Raw genomic sequence first — 12,500 nt, forward strand, 5'->3', positions numbered from 1 at the left:
TACCTCGAATTCTCGGCATCAGGTGGCAGGAAAGACCCCACCAACAATGCAGTGCTAGAAAGAACGAACTTCCTCAGTATGCATCTCATACTCTGCCAGCGCGGTTTGCAATGGCTTGGTCGCGTACTTTACCCTATACCGATGTTCCATGTCGGACACGACGTTGGAGATCATGGTTCGCCAGCTCTCTCTCTCATTTTCGAGTTTCGCACATTGATTTATGGGGCTTCCTACGTACGCTGCGACATTTCCAAGCCAGCTTGTCCTTCTTCGTCCTCGGCCACGCCTGCCTTCTATCTTTCTCTCTGCAATGGTCTTCTGTAGTGAGTCGTGCCTTCTGATGTGGCCGAAATATCGGGTTATCCCCTTTCTAATAGTTGAAATGATCGTCGTTGATGTTATTCCTAAAGTTTGGAGTACTTGATGATTTGTTTACTTTTCCTTCCAGGATACCCTTGCAATTCTTCTATAGGTCCACATCTCAAATGCTCTGAGTTTCTCTTCTAGTGTCTTTGTCAGAGACCATGTTTCACATCCATAAAGTGGTGTTGACCAAAGGTAGCATTTTATCAGACGTGTTTTTGTGGTAAGTGATAGGTTGTGGGATGTGACAGTAAAATTAATCCCCTTGCACTACAGGGTGATTAACTTTACTGTGTACGTGACCAAGCCATTGTTTTATTTGCTTTGAAAATAAAGGATTACTGCAAGGGGATTAAATTACTGCTTTAGAAATAAACGATTACTGCAAGGGGATTAACTTACTACTTTAAAAATAAAGGATTACTGCAAGTTGCAGTAATCCTTTATTTTTAAAGCAATAAAAGTCATCCCCTTGAAGTAATCCTTTATTTTTAAAGCAGTAATTTAATCCCCTTGCAGTAATCCTTTATTTTTTAAAGAAGTAAAATTAATACCATTCCTGTAACCCTTTATTTTGAAAGCAGTTATAGTAATCCCCTTGCAGTGATCTAACAAAATAATCCTTACTTTATTCTTGCATCGCTTTATGCATTTGGCTTCACACTTGCTATATTTAAAAGGAGCTTTTGTGAATGGACTTAACATGGCTGTTGTCTTTTTCTGTGGATATTTTATTTTAAAAAGTACATTAGTAAACAAAAATTTATAAATATTCTCAAAATATCAATCCATATATTAAATCAAATGCTTTTGGTGGATGAGAAACAAACTTTCTGTGGCATTGCATTTTCGAATATATAGCTATTTCAGTGCGTTGTTGAATATTCAATACAATTACTACATATATGTGACACATTTTTTCATGTGGAAATATTCCTTCTTTACAATTACTACATATATGTGACGTATTATCGCTTGTGGAATTATTCCTTCTATACAATTACTACATATATGTGACGTATTATCTCTTGTGGAATTATTCCTTCGTACAATTACTACATATGTGACACATTATCTCTTGTGGAATTTTTCCTTCCATAAAATTACTACTTATGTGACACATTATCTCTAATAGAATTATTCCTCCCATACAATTATTACATATGTGATACATTATCAATATCTCTTGTGGAATTATTCCTTCCATACAATTACTACATATATGTAACGTATTGTGTCTTTTGTGGAATTATTCCCCTTCGGTACAATTACTACTTATGTGACACAGTATCTCTTATAGAATTATTCATCCATACAATTACTTATAATATATATATTATATATATATATATATATATATATATATATATATATATATATATATATATATATATATATATATATTAAGGACAAGTAGGCCATCCCAAATTTTACTGTTTTGAGAAAGTCAACATTGAAGATTTCGATCCCATAAAATGTCTAACTACTCGAATACTATTCAATATTTTCTTTCAAAATTTTCTCTGTGGAATGATAATTGTACTTGACGATGATAGTCATAAAAGAAAGCAACAAATATATTACAGAATTCTCTTATTTTATTAAAAACAACTGGATTGGCCGAGTTGTCCATATTTAAACAGCATCACTGAGCAACAAATTTACATTATATAATAAGGGCTTTCCCACCCAATCTGCACATCAGGCCATCCCTAGTTAAATGGGCTATCTCATTTTACACATGAACATGTATGTTGCGAAATAATGGGCTGTCCCTCTCACCTATGCAGTCAATTTAATCAATTTTCCTACATTACACACATGTTTATTGCCTTAAATTATATATAATATATATATATATATATATATATATATATATATATATATATATATATATATATATGAGACATCAAATAAAGAAATTGTTTTAAAAATCAACAAATGGTGGCCATTACAATCTGGGACGTTTGAACCACCAATTTCAATAATTGTTCCTGGTTCCCAGAAAAATTCCAAACTATTTCCCAATTTTCCACGACTTGCTGTGAACCCTGTAAATAATTACTAAAAATCTCACCACTGTAGTAAATTGCAATATAAAATATATACGCTCTGAAAATCGATTGATCAAAGAACAATGCTACCGTATTTTTTAAAGAACATAGTATATTCTGTTTGGTTAACATTGCATGTGTACAGTGTTTTTTTAAAAAACGGCGGCAGAATGGTAAGAGATATTAGAGCAAGTAAACAGCAGCTTTCCAGTGCTTAGTATACACTATACGTTCTAACACATTTGTCTTTCATTTATATTGAACAGCTTGATGTTTTCTGTTTGAGAAAACTTGGAACAGATCTTTCCTTTTTCATTATATATTTGTGTATTATATATATATATATATATATATATATATATATATATATATATATATATATTATATATTATATATATATATACTAGTAAAAAGCCTGCAATTTCGCGGGGAAAGAACTATTTTCATTCGATACTGTACTCACCATCATTTAATGAGGGCAGATTGGTAAACAACGTTGTCTGTGTAATTTGGTATATCTTCGGTTGATTTTTCTGTGTGGCCCAACATGAAGTGTAAGCCACTATAGCCTCTGACCCGTGACACAGCAACATACAGTATTCCGTGTGTAAATACCGGTTGTAGTAAGAAAATCCCCACCTTGCTTAATGTCTGCCCCTGAGACTTGTTAATTGTCATTGCATATGACAATTTTACCGGAAACTGTCTTCTATTTATAATAAATGGTAAGCCTGAATCAGTTGTTGTCGTCAGACTGATTCTAGGGATAAACACTATGTCGCCAGCTCTACTACCGGTAATTATCTGGGCTTCTAATAATTTTGAACCTAATTTAATTATTAACAAACGGGTGCCATTTAGGAGGCCTGATTTAGGATTTATATTTCTAAGCAGCATGACTGACGTGTTGGCTTTCAAATGTAATGCATGTGGAGGAAGTCCGGGAGGTGTAAGTTCGTTCAAGAATTCAATCGGGTATAAGTTGATGTCAGAGTCACTTTGAATGGAATCAGCACTGGGGTAAATTTGTTCAGTTGATGAGGTCAACCTGGACAGAACGGCTGCATTTATTTTGTCAACATTTTCATGGGTTGTAGTCAAAATTGCTCTCTCTGATAGATAACGTTCATCCGCAAAGTTCAGATTCAAATCATTGTATACAGCATTTATCAAGCATTCTGGGTCATTTTCAGGAAGGCATAGCGCTGTAGGTAATTTAACAGAATACTTTCCTATTTCGCTGAAAACCGGCTCTGTACTATTTCCGATGCGGAGAAGCCAATTTGCAAAACAGTTATTGTCATCAGTAACCCTCATGTTCTTGTTCATGTGAAAAATAGTGACAAAATTCCAAATAATTGACTTGTTAAATGTGACACTTAATATATCGGCTTCACTTCCTTTGTTAACAACAGGTAGAATTTGCCGAAAATCCCATCCAAGTACAACCACTTTGCCCCAAAAGGTTTTGAACTGCCTGTTATGTCACAAAATGTCCTGCTCACACATTCAAACACACGCCTGTCCATCATAGGTGCTTCATCCCAAATTATGAGAGAACTACTCTTCAGTAACTTAGCTGTGTCTGATTGGCGACTGATGCTACAGGTGCTGTTATCCGTTATTGGAATTGGAATTTTGAACGTTGAATGTGCTGTTCTACCACCGTGCTGACAAAAGATCAAAGGTGAAAATACAAATTTAAAGAATACTGGGGATGTAGGAGCTTTCGGAATGTCTCCCCTTTACTTAACGTATGGAAAAACAAACACCCTAGCACCTTTAATAACATTTATGACTAACCTCTCGAGCTAACCCTAATAGAAAAAAACAGCTCTCGGACTGCTTTGCACTACCTTTCAATACTTAACAAATCACAATGGCGGCCGAAAATCAAAACAATGGTCAAATTAGGAAATTTTAAACTTTCACAAATCTATCAAGGTTTGTTCTAGAGTTTTTAAAATACTTCTATATGACAAACTGAATAAATAAATGCCTGACAAAATATCAACGGTGAAAATACAAATTTAAAGAATACTGGGGATGTAGGAGCTTTCGGAATGTCTCCCCTTTACTTAACTTATGGAAAAACAAACACCCTACCACATTTAATAACACTTATGACTAACCTCTCGAGCTAACCCTAATAGTAAAAAAAAGAATCAAAATGGCGACTGAAATACCTTCATGTGATCAAGTGAATAATATAACTATGAATGCCACGATTTGCTGAAAAATGCCAACACACACACACACACACACGCACACACATGTATACACTACACACAACACACACACAAACATATACACACACACACACAAACATATCATAACAAAACTGATCACCGCTAAATCAACAACACAACGGAAGTAATAATAATACTTGATGTCATAAATAGATGACGCAAATTGACAATTTTTTACAGTGTCAAAATTAGTTGATTTTGGGAGCCAAGTGTCGTCGGTACATATTTTATAATGTTATCTGTTTGACTCAACGAACTTTCAAACTGACTTTAAATTATAAAAGGAAATCAAGTTATCTGTTTATCTATCTGTAAAAAATACATTTCTAATTTTCAAATCTTTCAGTAGAGTTGTGCGCCGTATCAATTTTTTTATTGACTCAAATAAGCACAATGTTCTCCACATTGCTATATTTTTTAAAGAAAGGATATATATATATATATATATATATATATATATATATATATATATATATATATATATATGTGTGTGTGTGTGTGTGTGTGTGTGTGTGTCCAGGTGTTCTTTGAAGCATGGTCTCAATAATAAAGTAACTACGAATTAGAATTTTACCTTCTTTAAGAATTTTGTCATGAAAGATGATTTGATTAATAAAGACTTATTTGTTATTTTCACAACTTGGCATTTATCGGGTGTGTAATTGCTTTATTTATTCTTTTATAATAATTGTTAAGTAACCATATAATCAGACATCATCGTCATCATCATCATCATCATTATCTTTTTCACCCTGTGTCAGGGCGTAGGCTACAGACAAACAGTTTCCATCCTTCTCTATCCTAAGCTAACGTTCCATGTCTTATCACTTCTCTGTATATCAGCTTCTTTAATTCTTCTCCATGTTCCTCGTGGCCTTCCCCTTGATCTTCTGCCCTTAGGGTTCCAGTCCAATACTTTCTTTGTTATAGTGGAGTCATTCTTTCTAAGGGAGTGTCCAATCCACCTCCATCGTCTTCTTCCTATTTCCTCTCCCACTGGTTTCTGCTGTGTCCTTTTCCATACTTCTTCATTTTTTAAATTATTTTCATCCATTTTATTCTGAGTATCTTACGCATGCACCTGTTTACGAAAATCTGTACCCTCCTTATACACGCCTGTGATGCGTTCCGAATTTCACATCCATACAATAGGACAGACTTCACGTTTGAGTTGAAAAGTCTTAGCTTTAGTCGAAGGGATATATCTTTAGTTCTCCAAACTCTGTTCAAATACGTGAATTTAGCATGTGCCTTTCCTCTCCGTGCTTTCACCTCTGCTTCCGTGCCTCCACCCTTGTCAATTATACTCCCCAGATAGCAGAAAGTGTCTATATCAATAAGTTCCTGATCTTTTACTTTGATCTGCTCCCTTTGACGTGTACCTATCCTCAAGACCTTTTACTTTGTAGGGTAAATTATTAGACCAATTGATTCCGAAGGCTGTTTTTACTTGTAGTTTTTGCTTGCATCTGGACCTGGGTGTGGGACAGAAGAGCCAGATCATCTGCAAAATCCAGATCACCCAACTGTGTCCAGGAGGGTCCACTGTATCCCATCTCTTTGCCCTTTGGAGGTATCCTTCACTAGCCAATCAATGGCAAGGATGAACAGGAGTGGTGAGTGCAAGCATACCTGCTTGACACCAGTCTTAATTTCAAAGCTGTCAGTATGCTGATCTTCATGTACAACCCTGCAACTTGATCCTTCATACATTTCCTTAATGAGGTTTATTATCTCTTCAGATAGTCCATAATGTGCCAGAATCTTCCACAATGTTGCTCTGATAATACTGTCGAAAGCCTTCTCGTAATCCAGAAAGTTGACAATAAGAGGAGAGTTCCATTCTATAGACTGTTCCACTATGACTCGTAGAGAGGCAATCTGGTAAGTGGTTGAACGTTTTTTCCGAAAACCTGCTTGTTCGTCCTGCAGTTTAGCATCTGTTGCATTCTTAATTCTCTCTAGCACAATACGGTTGAAAACTTCCATGGGAGAGAAAAGAGAGTGATTCCTCGATAATTATTACAATTACTGAGGTCCCCTTTCTTTGGAAGCTTGATAAGACGTCCTTCCTTCCAATCCTTTGTGGAATATCCCGTCATTCCAGATTCTCTCAAATAGTGGGTGCAGGGCCTCAGCATTTCTTTCAGAATCAGTTTTTAGAGCCTCCGGTGGAATCTGGTCCGCTCCAACAGCTTTCCACCTTTTCATCTTGTTAATGGCACCCACAATCTCTGTTATTGATGGTGGATCACAGCTAATTGGAAGCTCATTCCTTGCAGGCAAAATTTCCGGCGGGTTGTCTGGTGGCAGTCTGTTCAGCTTTGTCTTTGACTGGTTTCCCACATTTTCGAGCAAGTGTCTTGGTAGTTTGGTAAAGGTTCCTCATGTGTCCTCCTGTAGCTGCAGCTTCTGCTTTCTCCGCAAGTCTGTTCATGAATGTTTCCTAGTCTTTCTTCACAGATCTTTTGAATTCCTTAGCTATGGCTTGACACCGCTCTTGTGAACCCAGTCTTGAAGCCGTTCACAAAAAATAGATAATGCTGGTGCAGACGACATTATTGTTCTCTCTTACTCCACAAATCGCTATTATATGAATATTAAAACAGTTCAATTCTTTAAAAAGAAATTATACATGCATTAATTAGAAAAGGCAATATAATTAAATTCATAGCCTCTACTGATAACAACTTACACTGCAATCAGCCCCGAGGGGAGCAAAAGTCAGGCAAACAAACAGGATAACACAGGCGAGCTCTGTAAGAAATATAAAGAAATTTGGTCACTTAGAATTGGTTCAGAAATAAAACTATGGTTAGACTCAAATACAAATCAATTTATCAAACTTGAAATCTCTCTCATGGGATAGAGACTAGAAATGAAAATAGGATCTTCATTTGGGCACAATTCAACACAGTTTGTAGCGTAAACCAGGCCTTCTTACACAGATCTTGTTGGCTTGTTATTCAATTCACCATCTATTCCCCATGCGCCAGCTTTGTTATAAGTATTACAAGTTACACGTGTACATAGATCAGCGTTGAATCCTGAATTATTATGAAGTCTTATCTCTGAGACGGTTCAATGATTAAACTGATTGTATATCTTCTCAGTAATTCTTTTAAATATCTAAATGGTTAAATAAAAAATCCCGAAATTTATAATGCGCAAAATCCCCACCAATGAGAAAAAAATGATAATAAAATAATGATAATATAATAATAATAATAATAATAATAATAATAATAATAATAATAATAATAATATAATAATAAAAATAATAATAATAATAATAATAATAATAATAATAATAATAATAATAATTATGATAATAATAATAATAATAATACTAATAATACTACTAACAATAATAATAATAACAAACAATAATAATAATAATAATAATAATAATAATAATAATAATAATAATAATAATAATAATAATAATAATAATAATAATAATAATAATAATAATAATAATGATATTAATAATAATAATAATAATAATAATAATAATAATAATAATAATAATAATAATAATAATAATAATAATAATAATAATAATAATAATAATAATAATAATTTTGTTCACGAGCATGATGGAATAGCAAATTTCATTAATTAAATAAATATCACGATCATATAAAATGACATGTAATTCACGTCAACGGTAGACAGTACTCTTGGGAAGAGGTCCAATTATCTTAATCGTTTTCTACAAATGGCCTTTCCAAAACAAAACAAATGAACATTAGGAAACACGCATTTATGCACATGGACAGAAAAATGGCTATAATTACAAGTAAAGTGCAAAAAAAAAAAATGAAATATATCCTGCGATCACGAGAAAACCGATGAAAAATGTGTTTGCCCGTTTGAGTAAAATATTTCTAAGACTATCATGAGGGGAGATTTTGCTGCCAATAAGGTTATATATACACATATCTTCTATTTATGTTTCAAATGTCATCGGAATATGATAAGCACTTTTCACGTATCATCACAAAACATCAACCCAATTTGCTCTTCAATGAGTCAAAAGAGGAGACAGTCACACACACACACACACACACACACACACACACACACACACATGCACTCTCTCTCTCTCTCTCTCTCTCTCTCTCTCTCTCTTTCTCTGAAATAAATACCAGAAATAACATAAGTAATGACCTTGCAGACTTTTTTAATTGATAATAACCTAGGAGGCATTTTTCTTATCATTTGTATGGATTGTTAACACAAAATTACACTTTCGAAATGTGGCAAATGATCAATATTATGTATATTTTTTAACAAAATTATTGTTGGCGCATCGCCCTAGCCATGCGGCTCTAAAACTATACAAATTAGAACTCATCTGATGTCTTCATCATATTTTCTAAGAAATTACCATAAAATTACCGTTTAAATCTCAAATTCCCCGTAATCAGCCAGATACAGCTTCTTCTTCTTCTAGGTTCCATGCCTGGTCCAGGCTTCGGATACTGCATGAATTATCTCTCTCCATTCCTCCCTGTCTCTTGCCTTTTCAAACAGCTCTTGGATTGTTAGGCTGGTGAAGCCCTTCAGTTGGTCTATGAGTGTTTTTCTTTGTCTCCCAGGGCGCGTTTACCAGGTATTTTTCCACAACTTGCCAGGTATTCACTCTTATCTTTCCTTACTATGTGTCCGAAAAAGGATAGTTGTCGATCCACTATTAAGGGCATTAGTTTCCTTTGTTGGTATGTTTGTTTTAGCACTTCTTCGTTCGTTTTGTGTGCAGTATACGATATTCTCTGCATCCTTCTCAAGCACCACATTTCAAAAGCTTCAATGTTCTTTTGTGTTTCTGCATTTGTAGTCCAGCTTTCGCATCCGTATAACAAGATTGGCCACACGTAGCACTTCAAGACTCGGAATCTAATCCCGAACGACATCTGTTTGTTTTTCAAAATGTTTCCCAGGTCCATGAAGGCCTGTTTGGCTTGAGTTATTCTTGCTCGTATGTCTCGGTAACATCTTCCATCTGTTGTCACTATTGAACCTAGGTATTTAAAACTTTCTACGTTGGTAAGTTGCTCGCCGTGAATCGTTATATTGCAGGTGTTGTTGTTTTCGGGGTTTTTCTGTATTACCATGCATTCCGTTTTGGTGATATTCACTTCCATTCCCTTGGCTTCACTATCTACTACCACTTTGTCAACAATCTTTTGAAGTTGGATTTCTGATGTTGCAATGAGTACCGTATCGTCTGCGTATCTTATATTATTTATGTTGTGACCTCCCACTTTTATTCCCTCCATATTATTTATGCCCCTCATGATTGTTTCTTGGTATAGATTAAACAGATCTGGTGAGGCAACACACCCTTGACGGACTCCTTTCTTAATAGGAATGGAATTTCCTGTAGAGTTTCCGATTTTGATAGATGCCTGCAGGGTGTAGTATAATGTTTGCATGAGTCTGAGGTCTTTCTCATCAGCGCCAATGGAGTGCAGTTGTTTTAGTATTTCTTCGTGGCGTACTCTATCAAAAGCTTTTTTGTAGTCGACAAAACAGAGGTATAGTGGGGTCTGAACCTGTATAGCTCTTTCACTTAAAACACGGAGGAGGTATATTGCGTTCCTTGTCCCTCTGTCAGGTTGGAATCCATATTGTTCTTCTGCGATTTCGGGGTTAATCTTATTCCTTAGCCTGTTGATAATTATACGCAACAGTATTTTGTTGATGTGGCTTATTAAACTTATGTTCTAAAATTTTCGCATCTGACTGCACCTGCTTTCTTTGGTATTGCTATGAAAATAGAGTTACAGAGATCTTCTGGAATTTTCCCAGTATTGTATATATTGTTGAATAATATGTGAAGTTCATCAATTGCTAGATCTCCTAGGCTTTTTAATACCTCTACAGATATTTCATCAGGGCCTGTTGCTTTACCATCCCTCATTCGTTCCATGGCATGTTCAATTTCACTTTTGGTGATGTTTGGTCCGCTTAATGGTTCTTTGAATTTCAGTGGTGGTTCATTTCTATTTGGATCATTGTACAGTTCGCCTATGTATTCTACCCATCGGCTTTCTATATGTTGTTCTTCAAATAGCAGTTCCCCTTGTTTGTTTTGGATACAACTTCCTGCTGCTTTGCTTTTCCTTTTCCCTGATAGTTCTTTTATTCTTTGGTGAGCTTGTTGGGGGTTGGGTTTGTATTCTCTTTCGATTTCGCAGCATTTCCAGTCTAGATAGTTCTCGTGTGCCTCGATGCATTTGGATTTAATGTGGTTGTTCAATGTTTGGTATTCTGCAGACCCTCTGTTGCATTTTCGTCTTTCTTCAAATAGGTTTAGAATTTCATTTGTCATCCATTCCTTTTTGCTGTTTATTTGAGCTATTGGTAAATGCTTTTCTGCAGTTGCTTTGACACACTTTTGGAATATATCAAATTGTTTTTCACATTTTTCATTATCAGGTTCACTTTGGCTTTGTATCATGAGTGCATTTTCAAATTCTTCTCTCATTTTTGTTTGTATGCCTTTGTCTTTGCATAACCTGTAATCCCTCTTTATTCTACCAGCTGTTCTCTGAATAGCTTTAAACTTTATCCTTACTGTACAAACAACTGGGACATGGTCACTGTCTACATCGGCGCCTGGGTAGGTTTTGCAATTTAATATGCCATTTCTGAATCTTGATGATACTGCTATAAAGTCTATCTGGTTCCTTGCTCTGTCCCCTGGTGATTGCCATGTCCAGGTTCTTCTTGGGTGTTGTTGAAACCAGGTGTTTGAAATCATTAATTTATTTGTTCTACACCAATCTGCCCAGATGTTTCCTCGTTCATTTCTGTCTCCGAGTCCATGTGGTCCGATTATGTCACCATCTCTGCCTCTGCCAATCTTAGCATTTAGGTCCCCCATTACCATAAGGACTTCTTGTGATTTACACATTCGTTTTGCTTTGTCTAGTGAATGGTAAAACTCTGTCATATCTGCATCTGTCGCCTCTTCTGTTGGTGCATAAACTTGAATAATATTGGTGTCAACTACAGGTCCTCTTAGCTTAACCAGCAAAACTCTGTCTGAGATTGCTACGTGCCCTTTGTAAAATTTGGTTGATTTTTGGTCTAAGATCATCCCTACTCCTTTTTGGAAAGAGGTTCCACCACTCCATATGATCTTATATGTCATGTTGTTTTCTTGTTTTGACATGGTTCCCTGCTCTTTCCATCTCATCTCTGCCAGGCCAAGAATATTTATTTGGAGCCGTTTCATTTCTTTCAGAATGTTGTTTAGTTTTCCTTTTTGGGCACAGGTCCTGACATTCCATGTCCCAATTTTGGTTTTGTCACATTTGTTAAATTTATTTCGCCTAGTAACTGGCTGACGGTTCGGTGTGACCTGACGAACATCACGCTCCCAACCGAGCGAGACAGCAGTCTTCCGTGAAAACATGCTCCCCTTTACGCTGTCACCGTTTAACTTTTTGGACTTATTCATGCAGTTAACTCGGCAAAGTTACAAGAATGGTTTGCCATTGCCTATTCTTGTCGCCCTCTGCAGTTGGCCAGCTTGACCTGTTACCGTTCGACACCACGAGGAGGTTGCAGTAGGGCTTGATGATGATCTATCTTTGCAGACTTGGCATCATCCATTTGTCGAACAGATACAGCTACAAACCAGTAAAAAAAAGCAGAAAAGGCGTCCCTTATTTTCCGAGTTTTTTGGAGGTTTTTTTTCTCTTTGGGGTCATCCAAATAAATGTCACATTTGAAACAGCTTAACCTTTTTTTATTTATGAACGGATTTTCAAAATTAAAAAAAAGATCTTTACTCAGTGGAGATAGGACTTTGATTTAA

General features: G+C 35.6%; 1 protein-coding gene across 2 annotated transcripts in view; it reads right to left on the minus strand.

Annotated features, from left to right (window-relative positions):
- LOC144956890 (uncharacterized) overlaps positions 1 to 12,500 on the minus strand; it is a 602,990-nt gene that overhangs the window by 583,473 nt on the left and 7,017 nt on the right. Inside the window, exons 2-3 of one of the 2 annotated variants that reach the window (XM_078887698.1) lie at positions 7,362 to 7,423; positions 991 to 1,083 (exon numbers count right to left, since the gene is read on the minus strand). The exons of the other annotated variant lie outside the window; for it this stretch is intronic. Of the exons in view, the coding sequence (XP_078743824.1) occupies positions 991 to 1,083; positions 7,362 to 7,423 (155 nt within the window). The remainder of the gene's footprint in view (positions 1 to 990; positions 1,084 to 7,361; positions 7,424 to 12,500) is intronic. 2 annotated transcript variants of the gene reach the window in all.

The sequence above is a fragment of the Berghia stephanieae genome, chromosome 11 (genome assembly GCF_034508935.2).
Source record: "Berghia stephanieae isolate SIO BIC M18660-M18661 chromosome 11, UCSD_Bste_1.3, whole genome shotgun sequence".
NCBI classification, from domain to species: domain Eukaryota; kingdom Metazoa; phylum Mollusca; class Gastropoda; order Nudibranchia; family Aeolidiidae; genus Berghia; species Berghia stephanieae.